Below are 24,710 nucleotides of genomic sequence, written 5' to 3'. Positions count from 1 at the left end.
AGTCATTGCTGGGTATGATCAATTATGCTGGGTATGATAGTTTATTGCCACCAACATCATAATACATTTAACATATCCGTTACATAAATGTAAGGCTCAGCTGAAAACAGCTGAGTATCTATAATGATTGTATGCAGTAAAAACTACGAAAACAACTTATGGGGTCGCAACTATGTAATCCAATTATGGAATACACACTCAAACACTGTTATCAGCATTTAATTACAACGATAACAACAACAACAATAACAGAAACCAACCACTTTTTCAGTTGCGTACGTAACAAATGCATTTGAGAATATCAACTGCAACTGAAACTCAAGCAAAGCGACTGCAACCAGAGTGTATCTGCTCATAAAATGTGGATACAGTAAACTGGTCATATGCATTCTTGCACTCAGTTTGGTTTCCCAAATGTTTGATGTGTCTCAGTAAACCAGCTACAACTGGTGGGGGCCTGTCTTATCTTATCGCCAACACACAACTTTTGAACGACAAAAACAACATTAAAAAAAACACAGACAACATAAACGAATGTGAAAAAGTAATACAAAAAAAACAAAACAATAAAACGAAGAAAAAAAACATAAATATTGTGCTTTTAATAAAATAAATCGAAAATAAGAAATGTTGTTGCAGACCAACGCTATTCAGTAGCAACTGTTGCTTGTTGCCGTACAGATCGTAAAAACAATCTAAAAATCTCAGCATTGCGGCTGTAAATGTAACTGCATACCGCTATCAGTAACAAAAAATAAAACAAATTATAAAATCAAATACATATTAAAATTGCATTTAAAGCAGATCAAAAAAACAAAACAATAAATAAATAAAAACGAAAGTATTTGTTGGTTGACACCACAATCTGATTTTGGCAAAGGAGCTAGAAAATTAATTATTTTAATTTATATGTTTATTTACTGATTGTGACACATTTACGAGTACATACACTCAATCGTACGTCTGTTTATGTATGGATCTGCTAGATACCTTACACATAAGTATTTGATACCAAAATAGAACAATAGAGTTCAAAAAACGTTTGTCAAGAGCAACAACAGCAGCAGCAGCATCATCTAGAAAAACAAAACAAAATGTTGATCAAAACAATACAACTGTTGAACAATGGGTATGTGTCAAATTAAATACAATTACAATTTAATATAAAGAAACATAAATTACTATATACTATTCAAGTAAATTAGATACAGCATTTCTTTCAACAATTTACAATTTTAAACTAAGTAACTGATATAACTTTGTTTTTATTTGTATGACCACTTTACTAAGATCTACTAAAGGTATGTTCAGACTACAATACTGAGTATTAATACTTGAAAAAAATCACGTATACAATCTCATACTTAAACAAAAATTGTAGGGTAGAAGGGGGATCATTCGCCGTAGGAGCACATCAGCCATCACCGAATAACTTAGAAACCGAGTAATCGATTTTGTTACATTATCAAGTTATGTATTGGTTTATCAATTATTTATCATCCCTGAAAGTTTGAAAGTTTAATTTTACATATGATGTGAGCCAGAAGCGATTAATTGTTTTTCAACAAGCTGTGAAAATATTTCAGGGTGCGAATTTTTTGGACTAACTTCTTTAGTTTTTGTGATACCAAAAAGATATTGGTTGGTGATAGAATGCCAATAGTAGTGAACAATAGGTGACAATAATTGTTCGGTCATTTAATTTGAAGTACGAAACAATTTAATATAATTATAAAATTTATATTAAAAACTCCCCCTGGGTCACATACGCCAGATACAAGGAATCCCTGTGATTTAGAGCAAAATGTTGATATATTATAGAAAAAATCAGTCACAATTTGTTTAAATTTTTTTTGCTCAGTTATGTGAAATAAACAATAAATATCTAGTTTATTATACTTTGTTTTGTGAATTAAGGTATAAACCAGTAAAAAACGTTTATATTTTTTGATTTGCTTGTCTTGGCGTATTTACCCCATGGGTGGGGTAGTTTCGCCGTTTTGGGTCAGTCTAGAAATGTTAAAAAATATGTATATTAAGATGAGATAGGCAAGATTGAAATGATAAAAACTAAAGCCAACATATCTAAGTATCCGAAACAAAAAAAAAGTTAAGAATATGTATTTTGGTTTTAATTTGAGAACGCCTCAAAAAAGTCGCGTATGGTCTCCCTTCTACCCTATTAGAATTTCAAATAATACAAATGTATTTTTTTTTTATTTGCTTTCGGTATTAAACAATTGGTCAAAACAATTTAAAAAAATTTAAATCTAAATAAGGCAAACAATGTATTAATATATGTTAAGGTTGGGTCACACATGATAAATATTTGACGAAAAAGACGTAACCACTAAATAAAATATATTTAAATTGTTTTATTTATTTAAAAAATTTATTTATATTTAATATTTGCCATGAGTGACCCTACCTAAAGTGTTGTTGTCTGTAAATACCTTAAAATACGTATTTTTCAATTTTACTTATGAAAAAGTACTAGCATATCCCGGTGCACTTCGCTACCCCTATTCTAGTAAAATTAAGAAATATGAATGGATTTCTGATACAACCTAACTACGTACAATGATATGAAAATAACACATGCAAAATATTGAGAATCTCTCAATTACAGTTTACTTGATATTCAAACAATAACTAATTTGGTATGGGAGATACCACTGATCCCACCCATTTTTATGTATTTTATGTACAAAAATAACTCATATCAAGCTTCACTTTAACTTTCCTTTTTATGGGAGGGGTCATTCCTACTAATCTGATCACGTTTAGCTAAACTTTGTAAAAAAGTAGAATGGTAATAAATTGATTGATACACATTTTAAATACTTTTAGAATTATAGTTCTCTAGACATTCGAAATTAATTATTTAATTTGTATGGGAATTGCCAGACCACTAATAAAATCCCGACCATTTTCATCCAATCTCTGTAAAATGGTAATAGATCTATGCGGACAAAGTTTGAAGAATCATGTAATTATTACTTTGTATGGGAGGTGACTCACCTCCTATACCGACCCTCCATTTTGGTTCCCCAGATTTTCGAAATAAACATTTGCTTTGTATGGGAGGTGCTACGCCCTCTAATCTAACTTCGCCTATATTCAGCTAACTCCGCACAGTAATAAGAAATTAATTCGTAAAAAGTTTTAACACTTTTATAATTGTAATACTTCTCCAGATATTCAAAATTAAATATTTACTTTGTATAGGGTGTATCACACCCACCATTCCAATCCCTAAAATTTTCAGCGAAACTATGCAAAATGATAAAAGAGCCATTTATACAAAGTTTGAATAATCTTGGAATTATAGCTCACAAAATATTTAAAAATAACTATTTACTTTGTATGGGAAGTGACTCGCCACCTGTTCCGATCCGTCCCATTTTTGCTTAAACTTCATGCAGTGATAAGAAATTGATTCGTATAAAGTTTAAAGACCGTCACAATTATAGTTCTGCAGATATTATAAAATAACTATTTACTTACTATTTACATATCGAGAAAATAAAAAAAACCTTCAAAATATTTCTTTCAAGCGACATTAAATTATTAAAATCTTCTTCTTCATTGTTTTCTATAACAACTCTCACTTAAAACAGAGCGAAATCAATACTGTTTAATTGTTTCTCTTATTTATTTACAACAACAAATTGGACAAACACGCAATGCTTTGTTTACTTTTTAGCTTAAGGTTCACATGTACTCGTTTTTGCATATGTGTTAGTAACATCTTTAAACGCTTATAACTCTTTAAAAACTGAACCGATTTCAATAAAATATATATTCTGCACTTCTGTGAATAAATCCCTTTAAAATGGTATATTTCTTGCCCAAATTGAATGTATAATGTGAGCGTAAAAGGGGTCTAAAGAAATCGACTTGCCTATTAATATTATGATGATGATATTAGAATAATATTGATATTTTTCTTTATAATATTGATTAAAATCATTTTCTTACTATTAATTTAAAAATAAACAAAGGTCATGTACACAATTTAAATAAAAAAATATATAAACACAGTATCATTGTCCAAATACTTTCTTTGCACACTGTTGATACAATTTGTATTTTGTTTATGAATTCGTTTTTAGTTATAAAAAAACAACATTTTTGAAACAAAAACACAAGTAAAACAACTTTGTACTAAATTGTTGTCAAAATGCAACAACTAAAACAATAACAACATCATCAATTTCAACTTCCCTCTCTTTTCCGCTATCCATTTTTGTACCATTCACTAACTCATCATCCAGCCGACCATTTCATCATACATTAGTGGGGAAAAACATTTGTCTCTAGGAAATTTCCATGGCTTCAGATTAAAATTTGTAATCTCTAGTTTGTGTTTAATATTTATACCCAGTACCAAAAAGATGGGGGGTATATTCATTTTGTCATTCCGTTTGTAACAGATCGAAATATTCATCGCAGAGCCACAAATAATCTGGGTCCATATAAGATTCTAAGACGATATTGCTATGTCTGTCTGTTGGAGGCATGATAGGGCCTACATGGTAGTAGTTAGGGGTATGGTTATTTTCTGTGTCAGTGTTATAATCGGTACAGCCGATATAACACTCTTACTTGTTACTTTTTGTTTTGAGCCTTTTGATTTTTGTTGCAAAATATGTTTTTTATATTTATATTTTTTTATAAAATCTGCAATAAATTAAGAGTGTGACCATAATAGGTCTTCATAATTTGATAACAAATATGATTTTTTGCGTCATTTATACACATTTTTAACATTTGTATGCTCGTATTTATTGCATAAGCCTACACTACACCATTTCCAATTGTATTTCAGAAGTTTCTAATTGTTTTTCTGAAATTTCCAATTGAATTTCAGAAGTTTCCATTTCAGAAATTTCCATTTGTATTTCAGACTTTTTAATTTATACTTAAAAAGTTTATAATTGTATTTCAGAATTTTTCAGAAATTTCTATTTGTATTTCAGAAATTTCCATTTGTATTGCTATTAGAATTTTCTGAAATACAACTGGAAATTTCTGAAATACAAGTAGAAAATTCTTAAATATAATTGGAAATGGTGTAGATAATTTAAATTAAATTATAAATTATTGAATTTAACAGCAATTTAAAACATCATACATATATTTTTATCATTCTATGTAGTATGTACTACAAATACACTGCGTGCTATAACAATAAACGCATGTTATTTTTCGGTTTATCAAACTTAATGACATGTTTTGTTTAAACTATTTATAGAATGTTAACGTGTTATAATCAGATAAGACAAAAAATGCACAAAAATCGGTGTTTATAGCAACAAAATATCAGGAAAAAAGCAAAAGAAATTGTAAAAAATATCATGATAAAAGCTAAGAAAAGGCTAAAAAAAACAACATTTTTACAGTTTTATTAAAAATTTTAATATTTTTACTTTTAAAATTCAAACATAGTTGTAAAACAAGAAAGAGAGCTATATTCGGCTGTGTCGAATCTTAGATACCCGTCAACAAATTATAATTCCAAAAACAAATTTTAAATATTTTTAGGTAAACAAAAATTTTTTTTTTTCCAAAGTTGTTTTTTTTAATTTTTTGGAAAAAAAAAATTTCGGAAAACTAATTTTAAAATTTTTTGTTTTTAAAATTTTTTTTTTGGTGAAAAAAAAAATTTCGGTTTAAAAATATTTTATTTTGATTTTGACCCATTATAGGTCCAACTTACTATGGTCTTATATAAAATTAACTATGGTTTGGTAGAAAAATAACTCATAACGATAATTTTCTTCAAAATTTTAAAAATGTCAAAGAGTTAATATTAATACAGTAAGTCTGGAGGATACAAACCTATATCGGGTCGATCAGATAAACCTTATATTTTTAATGCTACAAACTATTTTTAGAAAAAAAAATATAAAAAAACTATAAAAATGGTATGCTTGACTTGACTCTCCGATATTTTCCTGTGATGACTATTTCCTTAGAAATTTCAAGAATAATTCTTATTTTCGGTCCCTGGTTTATTTGTTATTTGAAAATCGTCAGTTTTAAATTATTCGAACAGTTAACTAACCAAAATTAATCGGTGAATCGATTAACGGTTAAATATTAAAGTTAAAGATCCTTATGATTTTAGTGTCAAGTAACTATTGAAAACGTATTTTGGGCGTTATTCCTAATTATTCCGCTAAGTTTTTCTAGAATATTGGCAGTGCTAATGCTAATTTTACCTTAAACTGCTTTCCATAATTGGTTACAATAGTAGACATTATTCCAGAAAGGATTTTTAAGCTTGTTAAGAATAGGGGAGAATCTTTTCGATATAAATTTATTGCACCTTTTGATTTAACATGAATTTTGTTAATTTTTTCTTAAATACATTTGTAGTCATGAAACACCAGCCATTGTAATATTCCTTAATAAAGAGCAAACCTTGTTGAATAAATGTAATATGTATTTTAATTTAATGTATTTCTGATCAACTTACAACTTATAGCGTTTTTATTGGAAATATATTTTCTTAAATTTAAATATGAGCTATACCAATGATGCGCTTATAGTTGTGACACGCAGTGTATAACTGTTCTTTAATTTGATTATGTACTCATCCGATTGTATGCATCCGATTAACCATGAATTATTTTAGGAGTTTTCCTACGGTACCAGACCTAAAAGTACATACTTCAATATTTTAGACTATAACGCACAGAGATGTAAAAGTTGATACGATCGTACATTTTTTGATACTATTTCATATTGAAAATTACCGTAGCTCCTGCTACATGAATATACATTCAAACTATTTTCAGTATTTTATGTAACATGACAAATTTACAAATTCCTTTAGACTCAGAATAATTTTCTGCTATAGCTAAAGTATTTTCTAGTTATAGATAATCTACAGTATAACAGTGTTTTATACAGAAATATTCAGTACTATTTTCTATAGAAAATCTTCAGTATAATAATATTTTTCATTGAAAATCTATCTTTTTAATCTTATTTACTGTCTATTAATTTACCAATATATTCTCAAATATATCTACTGCTTCCAAAGTTATCATGTGTGTAGGTCCAAAAAACTGTCAAATTTAAAAAAACCGGTTTAACCGAAAAATTTTGTTTTTGAAAAAAAACCGGTTTTGATTTTTGTCTTTTAAAAAACCGGTTAACTGGGTTATATTAAATTTTTATTCAATATGAAAAAGGTCTATTTAGATTTATTTTTGTTTGTGGACGCTTATAAGAAATATTTTAGGAATTGTGTGCTAAGTAAATCGTCGGAATTTTAATTTTTGATTCTTAAGGCTTTGTGTTTATGCAATTATTTTATATCTTTTACGAAATATTGTCAAACGCTATAATTTTCTATAGAATAAAACAATATTTTTAAAAATGGTATCGGTTTCTCAAAAAACCGAAAAGTTAAAGAAAACCGAAACCGGTTGAGTTTACAAAGATGAAAAAAACGGTTGACCGATTTTCGGTTTAATTTCAATGGCTTTCAAACAAAAAAATAAGTTGTTTAAAAATACATAGTCCACATAGTATTCATTTAGTTATAGACGACAATAAGAAACAAAGTTTTTTCATAATTTACAAAAATCGTGTGTTTTGGTGTTGGGCACATATGATTCGACTATAACGTTTTTATTTGTTACTTTTAATATTTCATTTTCTCTCTCTCACTCTCTATACCTGCAATTTTCTTAGTTCCGTATGAAAGTTGTTTGTTTACAAACAAAAACGAATATTTGTACAAAAAAGCTTCCCAGCGGGAAAAAATTCCAGGGCTTCACTTTGTAGGCCTTTTACAATACATATTTATACATTCTAAGATATGTGATACTCATTCCACTATGCCTTCTCGCAGAAGATGATCAAAAGGATTTTGCATCTCCTTAGTTCTAACAAGTAAGAGGGCTATATTCGGCTGTGCCGAATCTTATATACTAGGGTATTCAATTAATCGGGTTTCTGGTTTATTCGGTTAATCGGGCAAATAATTAATCGGGGTTTAGATTTAATCGGTTAATTTTAATTTATTCGATTAACCGAATAATTTCTATTTAAATGTTAAACTGAAACTAAATCTCGAATTTTGTGTGCTTATTGAAGTATTTTATTAATAAAAAGAACAAAAACATAAAAAATAAACAAAACATAACAGTTCAACCAAAAAGTAAATAATTTTCTTTAGTTTTAATAAAACTCGACTTGGAAAAAACTCTCTCGCTGATTGTAGATGTTGGAGAAATTGAAAGTAAGACATGATAAATGGATATTCATTTTGTCAGTTATTTTTTTTAGTTTTTTCTAAACATATAAAATCCTCCAATATACCATTGGAGTCCTTTTTGGACTTTTTAGATTTTAAATATTTTTAATAATTTCGATAAGTTCTGATAAAAACTCGTTTCAGTAGTGTCTCCAGTTTTGCTAATTATCATGTTCTCATCCGACAATTACATGTAAATTAAATATATCAGTTATTATACTCACTAAACATATTTCTTGAATGTTCGAAAAAATATGTAATTTTACTTTGACATTTGTATTTGAATTAAAATGGAAAATTAAAAACAAAAAAATATGTTAAAGTGCAAAAAAAAGAAATTTCGGTTAATCGGTTAACCGACACAAATTAATCGGTTTATTCGGTTTATTCGACATAAATTAATCGGTTAACCGATTGAATACCCTATTATATACCCTTCACCAAATTATACTTTAAAATAAAAATTTTAAATATTTTTAGGTAAACAAAATTTAAATTGTTTTTTTCAGTTGTTTTTTCGAAATTGTCTTTTAAAATTTTTTTAAATTTTATAATTTTTTTTTTAATTTTAAAAATTTTTTTTTTTATTTTTTTTTTAATATTTAGTGAAAAAAAATTTTGGTCAAAAAAAAAATTCGGGTTAAAAAATATTTTTTCCTATTTTCACCCATTGTAGGTCCAACTTACTATGGTCTTATATACGTCGTTGCACAGGTCTTTGAAATATCTATCATTAGATATCCATATTGTCTATATTAATGATCCAGATATGGGTCAAAAATAGGTCAAAAATCGAGGTTGTCCTGGTTTTTTCCTTATATCTCAGCCATTTGTGGACCGATTTTCTCGATTTTAAATAGCAACCGAGCCAGAAGAATTTCGGATATATTGATGTATCATTCGTGTATGTAAGTTATTTGGGGGCTTCAGAAAGGCTATATCGACTCCGCTATCTATAACGATTCAGAATATATATACTAGGGTATTCAATTAATCGGGTTCCTGGATTAATCGGTTAATCGAGCAAATAATTAATCGGGGTTTAGATTTAATCGGTTAATATTAAATTATTCGATTAACCGAATACTTTCTATTTTAATTTTAAATTGAAAAGAAAAACACGAATTTTGTAACTTAATAAGCATTTTGTAAATAAAAAGAACAAAATCATTAAAAACAAACAAAACATAATAATTCTACAAAACAATAAATAAAAATATACACATGTGAGTTCTTTTTTTCGATTTTAGGGAGATCTTCTGAAATAATCTTTTAAAAAAAGAATGTAATTTAAATCCTTCAATTTTAAAAGATTTTTTTTGTTTTAATTAAACTTGACTTGAAAAAACTATCTTACTGTCCAATTTCTCAGTTCTTTTTTAGTTTTTTCTAAGCATATTTTTTAGATTTCTAATACTTTAATAGTTTCCTTAAGTTCTGATTAAAGACTCGTTTCAGTAATGTCTTTAGTTTCGTCTATTACCATATCGTCCTTCAACTCATTATCACAAAGTTCAATATAAAATATTCTAGAAAAAATGTCATTTCCAAATTCCTTAGTTTCAGTTTTCGTACTATACTTCAAAAAGCTATTGCTAGAAGGGAATGTTAAATTTTATTAAATTTTACAAAGTAATTCTGCATAAAGTGCAAAAAAAATAGACATTTCGGTTAATCGGTTAATCGACACAAATTAATCGAATTATTCGTTATTTGAAAATCTTCCATTTTAAATTATTCGAACAGTTAACCGGCAAAAATTAATCGGTTAACCGATTAACGGTTAATCGATTGAATACCCTAATATATACATAGTGGGGTCGCAAATGAAAAATGTAGAAATTACAAACGGAATGACAAACTTATATATACCCTTGCCACTCATGGTGAAGGGTATAAAAATGTCATACACATTTAAAATTGCATTGCGAAACATGATTGGTTTTGCAATTATTCCTACTCTTATTCTATGAAACTATAAAACCAGAAGAAGGTTAAAAATCTTCTAAAAAATTTATTCTTTTATAAAATTTTATGTTGTGTAAAGTTTGTGTAAAGTAGTTTTTATATATAAAACTTCGGGTAATGTTACCGTTTTGTTTTTTCTAAATTTTGGCCACAATATATATGGATATTAAAAAAGTTGTGAAGCAATAAATTAGCTAATGTATTCTCTAATTGTTTTTGCAGTTGAAAATTTTTTCCGTCAAAGGATAAAAAATGTATGTGGAAATATTGTAAGGAACCCAAAAATAAGCAATAAAAAAATTTTAGGGTAATATGGACCACTATATAAGGGTAATGTGGACTAGTATTTAATACATAAAATTCATGAACCAACTAATCATGAATGATTAAAAAATTTAATTTCAATATATTTTTATTAATACAAACTAAAATGTCGCGATCTTGGCTTAGATAGATTGCTTACAAAGAAAGTACATAGTTATTGTCGGGCAATATGGACCAGTACTACATAATCAAGTAATTTAAGTGGTCCACATTACACAAACTTGGGTTACAGTGGTAAAAAATTATTTTTACCTAATAATCTAAATGCGCTTAAATTCTTACCAAATATATTGAAAACTACGTGTCCACTTTAACTATATAAAACAACCAAACATTAAATTCTACCAAGTAACTGTACCAAATTTTATTTCTTACTTGAGCCGAAAAAAATGTTGAGCACGCTCATTAATTTCAATACAAGAATAAAAAGCCAACATATCAATTACTCATGAAAGCAAATGGGCAATTGTCGTTTCAAACAAATTGTAAAATGTACGACAAATCAGTTTTATCATACCTTCAATAGTTTCTGAAAAAAGACACTGGTCCACATTATCCGCATAGTACACAATACCCAAAGTTACTCTAACACTTTTTATAGGATTGCCACAGCATAACTTCAATTAGGCTTTAATTAGAAGTTCCAACGTAGACATTCTATGAGCCAAAAATTTAAAAATCTTTGAAATCGGATGGGCAACAAAAAATTGCACGTGTTTGAAAATTTTACATGTTGAAGGTACCCTACTTTGAGCCGCTTTAGCGCCGACTCTGGAGCATTTGTGGGGCCCATTTTAATAACTCAAACTCGAATACTCCTTGGATACGCAAACGTTTTATCTCGTTCGGACCAGCCGTTTAGAAATTCCGGATGTATTTCCAAAAAATTTTGATTCTGCACCAATGTGCAATGTCACTCCGCACAGTGGTATGAGAAAAAAAATGAGGGAAATAAATCTGTAACTTCTAAACCCTTAGTCCGATTTGAATGAAAATTCACACGGTAAATTCTCTGCGAGTTGTTAAGTTTTCCCTAATTAATTTTCCACGAAAAAAACATAAGTTAGACATGTTATATATCAATGGATAGAGGATTTCGTCTACTTTTCAAAAATGTATATAACTTTTGACAATCAAAAAAATTCATGGAATACTTTTTTGAAAAATATGACAAAAATTGCTTTTTATTGAGTTTTTGCAAAGATACAAATTTTTCAATTAAAATTAAATTTTTATTTATGAATAGTTTTTAATAAAATTTTACAGTTATATAGATTTTATAATTAAAAATATAAAACTAAAAACAAATTTTGAAATTTGTAATCAGGAATCCTGCAATTCCCAAAAAAATTTTGAAAAATCCCAAAAATGGACTTATTTAGTTTTTAGGCTATAATATCCATACCATTTTCGGGGTTATCGGAACCCTTTACAAAAAATAATTAAGAACATATTGGGCCATCTAAAATGGGTTACTATATTTTGATATCGACTATGCAATTTTAGAATTTTTACTCTAAAGTTGAATTTTACAGAAAAAAAAATGGCGTTTTTGAATGGACCTGGTCCCCTCGGTATCAAAAATTATAAATTTTTTTTCATTTGAAATATTTGATGTAAAGTTAGCTTTTCAAAAAGTATAAATTCAGTATACATCCTTTTAGAAATTTTTTAGATAACTTAAAAATAATAAAAGTACTTATTTCCCAAAAAAATAACGAAAATTCGCCTATTTTAATATTTTTAAATTCAAATGCATGTAACTTTGGACTCAGTCATGATTTTTAAACAATTCTTCCTTTATTTGATGTACACATCTGTTGTTAAACTTATAAAAGAGAAATGGAGAAAATCGGGAAATATTTGGAACCGCTGTCATCAAAAAACTGGATGGGAAAAAATGTTGAAAATTTAATTTTCAAATGCGAATATCTCCTAAGCTATAAGAGATAATTGATAGTTAGTTTTATATAGTGCTCCATGAGTAGATTCTATATGTGTAATTTTTTTGAAATCGGAATACAAACGAAGAAATAGGATCTTTTATTACCAATGCATTCACATTTTCGACTGAAATTTATTATTACAGATATGCAACAAATACCATTTATCAAAGAAGAAATATCAAACCGTATGGTTATTTTCACGTTTCAATGGTTGTTTTAAGAGCGAGAGAAAACAATTTTCAATGAGTGAGATATACTGTGGCTCACAGCTTATTACAAAATTAATTTATGACAAACAATAAATTAAAAAAATTTTAGTTATATTTCAAAGAAAACAAATATTTTGTGGCTTTTTTGTTTTAAAACAGCTTTAAGTCTAGATTGCATAGAGTAAACCGGATTTTTTTCTCTTCATGTTGGAGTGCATTTTTAAGTCCTACTTATTACTAATCTGGTGTTTTCTAATATTTCTCTCCAGAACATTCCACAAATTCTCAATAACATTGATATCTGCCGATTAAACTGGAGTTTTAACGATGCCAAATAAGTCATGTTTGTAGAAGTTGCGACGTGTTTCTTAGGGTCATTGTGCTGGTTAACTTTAAAATCGTATCGTATGCCCAATTTTTGTCCATAGTGTCATCGAAAAATACTAATTTCCCGACTCATACCACGTAGATTTTTTAAAATTTTACTATATGTTCCACTATACCTGAAGGGATACTTTTTGTTTTGAAATTTCAAGTGGGCGTTGTACCTCCCTAAATACTAAATTTCATACCAATCTGTATAATTATAATATGTAAAGTCTTGAAACTTTATATGAATTACTTATTTAGGCCAAAAATAGGCAAACTAGCAATAGTGGGCGTGGCACCTCCCATAAATATAACAAAGTACATACAGAAGAAGCTAAATCAGCTATCAATATGAATATGGGCGGACTACCAACAATAATACAAAGTAAATAGATATTATGGAATATTTGATGATCCTTTTCACCCAAAAAACAGCAAAAATTTACTATTTTTTGAATTTTTAAATTGAAAATCATTTATTTTAGGATTCATAATTGATATTGCTCTGAAATCATTTGTATATTTTTAAGTTTTAAGCTATTTTTTGATAAAAATATATTTATACAGCAATTTTATTTGTATTATTCTTTTAAATACTTGAATTTAATATTATTTTTATGCTTTCGAAATAAAAAGTGAAGAGATTATTTTCAAACGCGACTTTCTTTTATTGCTATCAATTTGGTCATTGCGACTAGTCTCGATTGAAAATGATTGCGACTAACGAAGGGTTAAAAATAACGACTTTATTGGAGAATGAAAATCATATTTGTAACCACAGCACTTTAAATTGTATTATGTATGTATTTTTTCACTCCTGTAAAATTTAAAAAAAAGTGTTCATAGGCCCTTTTGCATTTTAAGTGACGACGTATATTTTTTAACTCTAAACTTTCTAGTTGTCTATAAACTAATTTATTGAAAACATTTTTTAAATCAATGTATTAGAGCTATGTATATGCTCATTGTGAGTTTCTTTATGTGAGCATAACATTGACCCAACTGTGCGAATGCTGTGTAATTGAATTGTTAAATTAGCCTTAAAATATGCAATATTTTTTTGGAATTTCAGTTGATATCAACTTCTCAATTCTATTTATCACAATTTTACCGTTTCTTTATTTTGATCAACACATTTATTGGTCTCTCCTCTTTCATAAACTCATTCTCCATGCGAACATTTTAACACCCGCGCAGACATCCATCCAACCACATGCCAAAAACAAACAAACCAACATCTACACAAATTAAACTTGTAGAACCAGTGTTTGTTGTTGGTTTCAAAATATCAGTATTGGCCCCAAATCCAAATACAAGTAGCACCAGCAGAAATATATACTGATACAGTCATAAATATAAAACCAGCGATACGAGTACAAGAGAACAAAAAAAAAAAAAACAAAACAAATACACCCAACTCAGTCACTTGGCAACAGTGAGTGAAAAATCGTACTTTTAACGTGAAGTTAATGCGAAAAAATTAGAAACCACTAGTAAACATTCGTTCAATATCTACCAACTCAATAACTAATTATTTACACTCCTCGTATGGTGTGATGGCACAAGACATGAGAGACACAGATTATTATTGTTTAATGTTTTGATCAATCGATCGATTGTAAGTCAATAATAAATACAACATGTTTATTTGGATGAGTGAGTTAGTGTGTGATCAACACACATTTTGAATATTAAATTTGTTTATATTTTATTTTGTATTCGTTTCATTTGTAAATACATACATACGAAGATACATATTTAGTGCGTAAAACGTTTGTCTTATCTTTGTCTTTCATTTTTTTTTTATTTTCTTGGAATATTTTTGCAATTAAATTTTAACAACAACCAATACAACGATGTACAGAAAGAAAACTACACAATGATAATAATGTTGTTGTCATCGTTGTTGATGTTATTGTATCGCTGAGGAGAATTCATAATCAAAACAAAAACAAAATCCATTACGAGTAGCGAAACGATAACAATAAAAGTAAATAAACTTTAGCACGCTTTGGTGGTGAGTCTGGAGTTCGATCTTCGACAATTAAACGTGTAGACAAAAATCAGTTTATACTCTTGTTTATTTGTGTCACTGGTTTTCTACTTAGACGAGGATCTGCCCCTTTTCAGTAATAAATACATACATAAGTATGTACATTTATACATAATAAATAATCGGTATGTAAAATGGAAATCTTTCAAAATCAAAAACACATTTTTATTGATATTATTCTGAATTTTTAAATTAATGCTCAGTGTGTTTACTAAGTTATATATGGGTAATTCCATGTCATCGTACGTGACATTTGTACGCCTATAGAGTGGAGTAGATTTTGCAAAAATAAGAGTTACTGAAAAATAATTTGGTCTTCATGTTCCTTTCAGAGGGTACTTTAAAACTTATTATTTTAAAAAATAATAAGTTCTTTCAAAACATTGTTGTCCAAATTATCGAGCCAAATAAGGATATATCGTACGTGACATAAAACGGAATTAATTTTGAGGTACATGTAGAAATATGCGAAAATTTGCGAATCGTGAGAGGCAAATGTTTTCTTTTAATTTCATACACTAAACCAAATATTTTTTCTTTACAATCCGTCACACAGTGGTTTAGAAACTTTTTTTTGGAAATAATTCGGTATCTTGGGAACTATTGGATACATTGTTACGAACTTTCACATAATTTGAGCTGAGGTGATGTCGATTTACGTTTGTTCAGCTTCCTAGCGATAATGGGGGCCAGTGCATAGCCCCTCAAATTATCAAATTTTTTAAAAAAATCGCCAAAAATCCATTTATGATCCGAATGAGCTGAAATTTTTAATATAAATAATAGATGGTCTACAAAAATACGCTTACAAGTGTAGGTTATCTCTATTAGTTGAAGAGATATTCAGGTTTATTGATTTATTTTTTTTAATTTTGCTCGATCTTTTGATTGTTTTTTAGATATGACGCGCCTACGGAGGGTCGAAATTTATTTTTAAAATACAAAATTAATATTTTAGTAAAAAATTCCAAATTCCCAATTTTATTGATAAATTCACTGAAATTTATTGTTGGGGGATAAATTTATTGTTGGATGATTTTATAATAAATAAAATTTAAAATCGTACGTGACAAATGTATCTCTTATAGTAAATCAATATATATTCTGTAAATATGGTTAGTGATAGAAAGGAAATATTGATGCCGTTTTGCTAATGCCTTCTCATCGTGCATGTTTAAAAAAAAATTTTTTTTTTTTATTCTTATTATGCATTTTAAGAATTCAAAAACATCAAATGTATTATTTGTTGATGCAGAATCGACTGGTAGACGTCTTTAGGTGCGTTGAACCATCACAAGGAGTGACGCCATTGTTTTTATTTACGCAAAACCCTTCAGAAAAATTATGATACCCGAAAATCAAATTTATGAAATTAACTCTAATGTACATACAGTGCACTCGCGGAAACGTGAACTAATTAAAACCAAGGCTGTTCATGTTAGTGAAATTGTTCACGTTAGCGATTGTCGAATTTCATGCAAAACATATAAAATTTACATGCTTGAACGTTTTTATTATTATTATTTGCATTATTAAAATATAAAACAAAAATTATTGATTAAAATGCATTACAAAACAAAACGAGATCACTAGAAAATATACATTGAAATAAAATTATATAGCAAATAAAAATACTCATTCGCTGAAATACAAAAAAAAATTAATTTGGAGGATACAAACACATTTTTAAATAAGGGGATTCCCAAAACTTGAAAAATCGAATTTAATGTATGTATTTCAGTGTTCACGTTACCGCGAGTGCACTGTATATCCGAATATAAAAATCGAATGTTCATATAGGTATATTGTATGGGGTATAGGTGAAATTATGGACCGATATTGTCCATTTTCAATACTAAACTGTTTTTTTTTTATAAATAGAGAGTATTTGTGAAAAATGTCAGCAAGCTAGCTCCTTTCGTTTGGGCCCTGTCATGTTTTCAACGAACAAACAGGCGTTCGAACATATCTAGATTGCCTTAGAATCTTATGAGGACCCAGAATATACGGAATATATAGAATGTCGAAATCAATATACCCCAATTTTTTTATGGTTACCAAATAAATTTGAAATGAAGAAGAATAGAAACATTTAGTTAGCCGTAATTGATGATACAACTTAATGTGAAATACATAGTTATGCAATTTCTAGGTAAATTTATTCTCATTATCTAAAATATCTCGGCAAACCATTGACGTGTTGAACAAATATCATTAAATGAAAGATACAATGATAAACTTACACTAATCTATGAAAAAATAATAAATAGAATTTGAAATAATTTTTGTTTCTAACTCTATAGTTAGAGTTAGAAACAAAATTTAATTTATTAATTTAATAGCACTTTAAACTAGTTAAAATAGTCATTCAATCGAAGATACATCAAAATTTTATGAATTATGGAAATGTCACTATGAAATTATATCATTTCGCAGAATGGGGCTGATCGTATGTAGTACAGATTATGAACATTATAATACTATTGTTTTAAAAATAAGAGACGACAACAGCATTTCTATTTTAAAGTTTTTATTTGTTCGAACATTCGTATACATAAAAATTTGTTATTTAAATTAAACAAATTTGTTTAAGAAACAATTTGTACTTTTGTGGTGGCATTTCGTGTAAAATTATGCGAACGTGTGTGCTTGTGTTCATATGTGTGAATTTGTATTAAAATCAACTCAAAAATGTTTGTGCAATTTTTTGATTCTATTTCGTACGAACATTTTTAATGGGCGCGGCTGGAATATCACACAGCTGGGTCTTTCAACAACTTTTTTATATAAAGAAAAGCAGAAATAACAGGTTTCACTCCGATCTGCTTAGTGGAGCAACTTTGCAAGTGCAAATGTATGTGTTCATTGTATACTTATGTATATAAATTTACATACATACAATTGTTTATTTCGTTTTTTGGTATCGTCACTCAGAGACAAGACAAGTCATGGTGATAACCTCGAATAAAATGAGTCGAGCCCCTTCTTCAGTTCATTTTCACACACATAGATACGAACACACCTATATACATACCCACTAAACATTTTTGTCAAATTTCTATCAGAATTCGAACAGAAAATCTACACAAGTTCCCGATTTCGAATCCGAAGGCGGTAAGACACACATTTTTTTACATTTATTTTTTAGAAATCTAATGATGCAATTCTGTAGAGAAATGTTTCATTAATAGAAAACCATGATTTGTTTTCGAAAAAAATAAAATTTTGTATAAAAAAGAGTGTGATAAAGTTATACAACGAAAACTGATGAAAATTTCACCACATTTCAGTTGTTTATACAAAAAATATGGTTCAACTACCAATAGTTTTAGAGAATTTTTATTAAAATATATTATTTTAAATTTAATAGGAAAGAAAATATATTTAAATTATATATATAGTTTAAGAGATCTGAGCAAATCAAAATAACTCCAAAAAATTTAGCATTTGCAGTTTTCATTAGAAAAAAAAAATAAGTTAGCTCGGTCTACCTCCATGGTACTACTACTAAATGAAAGTTTGGAATATTTTCTTTCATTTTATGTAAAAAAAAAATCTGCGACTTTTTTCGATTGCTGAACAAACTTATAAATTTTGTAATAAAACTCACGTATTTTTATGAATATTTACAATAAATTGCAATGCATATTTACAATAAAAGGTTTTGCATACTTTTAGGCGTTACTTTTTATATGGGGGATAGGAGCAATTATTCTCCTATCCTTATGAAACTTAACAGATAGATTTGGGTTTATATAAAACTTGTTTATGTCGAATTTCATCACGATACTATTATTTTTATGTGAGTTTTTAACGATAAAACTATTTTCAGAAAGGGACCTATATGTGGACTAGGTTCAAATATGGAACGATTTCCTTCATACTTTGTAGTATGATATCTGGTCACTTGGAACTAACATACGAAAAATTTAAATTATATCTCTGCATTATTTAAGAATTTATGACTGATACAACGTTATTTTGGAAGAACCCTTGTATGTGAGGTACTCCTAGGGTACTCGTTATGAACCCTTTTTAATATATAGCTTTTCTATATGAAACTAGTCAAGTGTACCAAATTCTATTATCATAGGAGCACTCCTACCACTTTTTAAAAAAATGTATGAAGCCATAACACTGTGCGTCATTGTACCGTAATTTGTATGAGTAGGTAGTTGCTAAGATATTGTAACTCTTTGTCTGCATCAATTCTGAAGTAAATTCCTAGGGAAATTCCAAAGGAATTTTAAAGATGTCTGATTTATATTCTTACGACATTTCTAATAGAAGTCTATACAAACATCAGAAAATTATTTGATTTTTGTAAAAATAAACTACGTATTAAAATTCTGTTTTTTTTTAATTTTAATTTATTTAGATAAATTCAGTAGGTACATATTTTAAAAAATTGTTTGCAACTTTTACAATTTCTTCAGCTTTCAACTCCAATAGATTGTGAATTAAAATTTTAAATAAATAAGTAAGTATTTGCATACATATTTTAATAATTTTATTTTGAATTATTGTCAAAAGGTATAATTTTCTTACTATATACCAGAAAATGTGCAGAAATGCCTGAAAAAAATTCTAGACAATTCTGTCAAATGTCAGAAGAAAATTTCGACAAATCGGTTAATTTTCTCATAAATTCTCAGAATTAATTCAGAAAATTCTGACATCAGATACGTCATCATATAATGTTTACTGGGTACGTACATCTTGACGTGAACACACCTATGTATGTTTATATGTATACATGGATTCATTAATACAGTTATGCACGTACATAGCAAGTATGAACCATTTAGTGTAGTTTGTGTGTGTAAATTGCAAAACATATGTTAATTGTGGTTTTTCGAGTTATTCGAAAATGTATTTAGTTATTGTTATTTTAGATTTCAAATGTTTTTGTTTGATTTTTGTTTTTATACAGTCTTCTTGCTTCTTCTGCTATGGGTTTCTCTCTATTCGCCTATTTCTTCATGTTTTGAATTGTTAATTGTAATAAAAATAGAATTTAACTTGTTTTGACTTTTTTTTATAATTATTGCTGATTATTTTATTGTTTAATATTTTGGAGGCAAACTTTTTATTGAAAATGTACAGTTGTTACAGAATTTTTTAAAAGAGAGTGCTAATTTTTGTGACCTTGATCGAAATTAAACTGTTTAAGACTCATTTTCGCAATCTCTGGTTATTGTTTTTCGTATAATATATATTTCTAATTATGTAATATAATTTTTGTATGAGAACTGACAGTATATCGTCACGAGAAATTGAGAAATGGGGTTAAATATGTCCCTTTGGTATAAAGGTTGGTAGGCTTGATAAAGCCCACATTGTCCCACAAGTAATATGATCTGTCACAATTATGTTTAGAAGAAAGACTACGATTGGGATAGTCTAGTTTAGAGTCTAAACGTAATTTGTAATGACACCATTTGAAATTGAGAGACATTTTTTAATAAAAAAGCAACTCGTATTAACGACTGAGATCGAAAAAAACTTTAATAAAAATGACACCACCAAACTAACAGTTTTCATTTTTATACCCTTCACCATCATAAGAAGGGTATATATAAGTTTGTCATTCCGTTTATAATTTCTACATTTTTCATTTCCGACCCTATAAAGTATATATCGTCCCCTCAATAAAACAATAGTGTATAAACATATACACCATGTGTCCTCCATTCAGATTAATTAGTACCTCTAGTCGCCTTTTCACGGAGTTAACAAGAGGTTCAGTTACATCTTTAGTAATTTTGCCCTACTCTTCCATTAAAGCTGTTCGGAGTTTGTCCTTAGATGAAATGCTTCGTATTCTAATGTTCCGGTCTAAAATGTCCCATAGGTGCTCTGGGGACTGCGATGGTGAATTAGGAACTTTATACAATAGCCACTCCTTAACAATTATGGCGGTTTGTTTTGGGTCATTGTCTTGCTGAAAGACCCATGGAGTTACAAGACCTAAATTTTAAGCACTTCCTTTCAAACTGTCCATTCAAATTTTTAAGTAGTCTCGTCTCTTCACTGTATTTTCAATAAATACAAGATTGTCAGGTCGCTCAGCTGACATACAGCCCCTTTCGTGTTACACTTGTAACACGAAATGTAAAAAAAACTATTGAATTAATTATTCAGAACCGTTCTCATAATATTCGGAATATCGAGTTTTAATACTTATTATGTGAACCGGTTGAATACAAAATATTCGCTTAGGTAAATTATATTAGAAAAGAATGGTTAAAATGTCTGAAAATATATCAGAATGCTTACAAACATCGATCTTTTCAACATTGATCACCACATGTAAAAAATATATATTTTTGTCAATTAAAGTTCAAGAATCTGCACTTTTTTTTGAAAATAAAAATTTTACTTAGCTTTCAGAATGTGAGTTTTAGGCGAAGTGCTACAATAATCAGTTCAAATATCATTCAAATTGGAAAACAATTGTCTCGTATATCTCATTCCACACTAATACACATTTTGCAAAAATAAGTCTAAAACATTTATCTTATCAAAGAAAGTTATACATACATACAAGTAAACATTTTGTAAACTTATAAACATTTTGTTTTGTAGATATTTTAACAAAATTTAATAACGAATACAGTGTGACTGTGTTAACGAACAATAACGTCTCAATAATTACAGGCACACGTCGAATTTTCATAAACTGATATGAGTAAATAATATACTGAGTAGTGAACCTTATCAGTATGTATGTCGCCTGTATGTATAAAAAAAACGTCGCAAATAAAGGTTTAAAATAATATCGATCAAGGTAATTGAATGTTTTTCAAGAACATGGAATAACAACCGAAATGTTATGACTTCTGACTGTAGTTTTCCTACGTAGCTTTATTAAGACTGTGGGAATTTTATTCTATGTTTGTACCGAAATTTCTATAATTAAAGTATTGAAAATTAATCAATTTACTTATATTTATATACTACTAGGATCGCCTGGTGGCCGAAATTCGACCACTTTTATGGAAAGAATTTTTATTTATATTGTGCACATCTAGAGAAAATAACCTTTTAAACCATATATGTTTCATCAATATCGGTGGACAATAACATACTTAAAAGTGTACCACAAAAAAACGTGTGGCCTATTTATATATAAGATTATATAAATCAGAGCTGTAAATGAATCATTCTTTTTTGATTTTAATTCATTATGAATTAGCTAAATTTTGAATTAATTCATTGAATTGAAAAAATGAATTGAATGAAATTTGAATCAATTCAAACGAATTAGGCAGAAATGAATTTCAATTCATTTCTAATTCAAATGAATTTGTAAAAATGAGTTGCAATTCATTTACAATTCATTTGAATTGAATTGATTTTGAATTAATTCAAATGAATTAGAAAAAAGAATTAGCAATTCAAATGAATGACTCGAAAATGAGTTGCAATCAATAAAATTCAAGAGCAGATCTCTAGGGGGAATTTCTCCTACCAAAATGAAAATATCCAGTACAAAAATTGAAAAGCCTTGTCCTGTATACGCGCTTGATCAATGAAAACATGGTGTTTGGTGTTTATTTCTTCAAGAAGAACTGATTTTTATTTTGAAATACGCGGAACGACAAAACATATTCAATATTCAAGAAGCTATTAATAATTTTTGAAATTTTGTGACCCACGACCACCCAACGACAAACTTTTTGCTAATGTTTATATTATATTTATTTCAAAAAAATAAAACTATCTTCCAAAAATAATCAAAAATCAGGAAAAATAACAATGTATGTAGTTCAAAACACAATTGAGTTTCATAAATAAGGCTAATTAGATTTAATTAGAATGCATCATTCACCTTAAACAATAATAGCTTTTCAAAATTATCATCTGAAAGAGATCCACGTTTAGGGATGTTTAGAATAGAGGCGTACGAAAATAATCTTTCAACGCCAGCTGACGATGGTAGCGGCGCATTATATTTAAAGAAAGACTTTTTAACCGTCGATTAATTACTGCATACTTGATGAATTTTAACAATCTGCTAAATATGCTGCGAATTTCGCGTCGGAGTTGGAAATGAATTGCTAATTTTTTTTTTAATTCATTTGAATTAATTCAAAATCAATTCAATTCAAATGAATTGTAAATGAATTGAATTAATTCAACATCAATTCAATTCATTTGAATTGGAAACGAATTGCAATTCATTTTTACCAAATTCATTTGAATTAATTCAAAATCAATTCAATTCATTTGAATTAGAAACGAATTGCAATTCATTTTTACCAAATTCATTTGAATTGACTCAAATTTCATTCAATTCATTTTTTTGTGTGAATGATTCGCGAATTAATTCAAAAATGAGTGATTCATTTACAGCTCTGATATAAATATGCATTTATTATATCAACTATATAATAGAATAATTGAAAACAATATTATTAGTGATGACGTGCGACTTCAAATTGTTCCTTTTAGGTATAAATGTACGATATACGACTACAGCCAGTGTTTAAAAAACTATACTATAAGTAGCTAGACTCGGAGTCAATGAATTACTACTGTTACCTTCACATTTTAGTTGCAACAATTGTAGTAGTAGTCATAAAAGAAAAAATTAAAGTAGCAGAGTAATTTTTTTTCTTTTGCTACTTAAAAAAAGAATGTGTTTTAAAGTATCAAAGTTATTAGTTTTCTATTATTTCTGCTACTTTTATAATTTAGTAGTAACAGAAGTAGCAGTTGAGGTAGTAGTTGACGTAGTAATTTTTCAAACACTTTTAAAACAACAAAAACAACACACAATGTTAATTTCTTTAATTTTTGGTATTATGACTGAAGGTTTATTTTTTCACTACGTTAACTGCTACTTCAACTACTATGTTAACTGCTACCTTATCTGTTACCTCAAGTATAGCAGTAGCAATGATTTGAGTTTTTAAAAAACTACTCCATTTATAATTTCAGTGGACTTTTGACAAAACAACTTAAGTGAAATTTTAAAACTGTTGAATTGATTTATAATTATTTAATTATTTATCCTTGAAAAACTTAATTATATTTCACAAAGAATTATACAAAACTTTCGAAATTCTATAATGACATATAATAAAATCTTCTGAAAAATTTATAATTCCACTTAAATTGTTTTGTCAAAAGTCCACAGTCCACATGTTTTATTACGACTGCTCTATTTACAGTTTTGTTTTGAGAAGCTGTAGTTTTAGTAAAAATAAGAAAATGAACTGAGTTACTGCTACAGTTAGTTAAAAATTTGTTAATTATCGTAGCTTTTTCAACACTGACTAAAACAATGACCACCTTTTCAGTAAAAAAATCTGAACATATACATATGTAGAAATCAATTTATTGTAAAAAAGTAGACCAATTTAGCAACTTCCTGTAAAATAATTTAAAACAAAATTGTAAATCAATCAATAACATCAATACATTGTTTGCAATAATCATTATATATGTAGTTCATATCGTGCAATCATCGAACTTTTGTACTTTGGATTTTTTCTGATTAAATTTGAGGTTTTTGTTTCCTGGCTTTGGATCTACGCATTATACATGTATGTTAATAA

The 24,710-nt window shown here is 28.0% G+C and overlaps 1 protein-coding gene across 1 annotated transcript in view; it reads left to right on the top strand.

The window, feature by feature from the left end:
• Window positions 1–594: 594 nt before the first annotated feature.
• LOC135961732 (phosphoenolpyruvate carboxykinase [GTP]-like) overlaps window positions 595–24,710 on the top strand; it is a 38,791-nt gene continuing 14,675 nt past the window's right edge. Inside the window, exon 1 of the mRNA XM_065513286.1 lies at window positions 595–1,129. Within this exon, the coding sequence (XP_065369358.1) occupies window positions 1,095–1,129 (35 nt within the window). The 5' untranslated portion in view covers window positions 595–1,094. The remainder of the gene's footprint in view (window positions 1,130–24,710) is intronic.

This window comes from Calliphora vicina, chromosome 5 (assembly GCF_958450345.1).
Source record: "Calliphora vicina chromosome 5, idCalVici1.1, whole genome shotgun sequence".
Classification (NCBI taxonomy): domain Eukaryota; kingdom Metazoa; phylum Arthropoda; class Insecta; order Diptera; family Calliphoridae; genus Calliphora; species Calliphora vicina.
The sequence above is the reverse complement of the archived record's forward strand: the minus strand, read 5'-3'. Positions and strand labels throughout refer to the sequence as shown.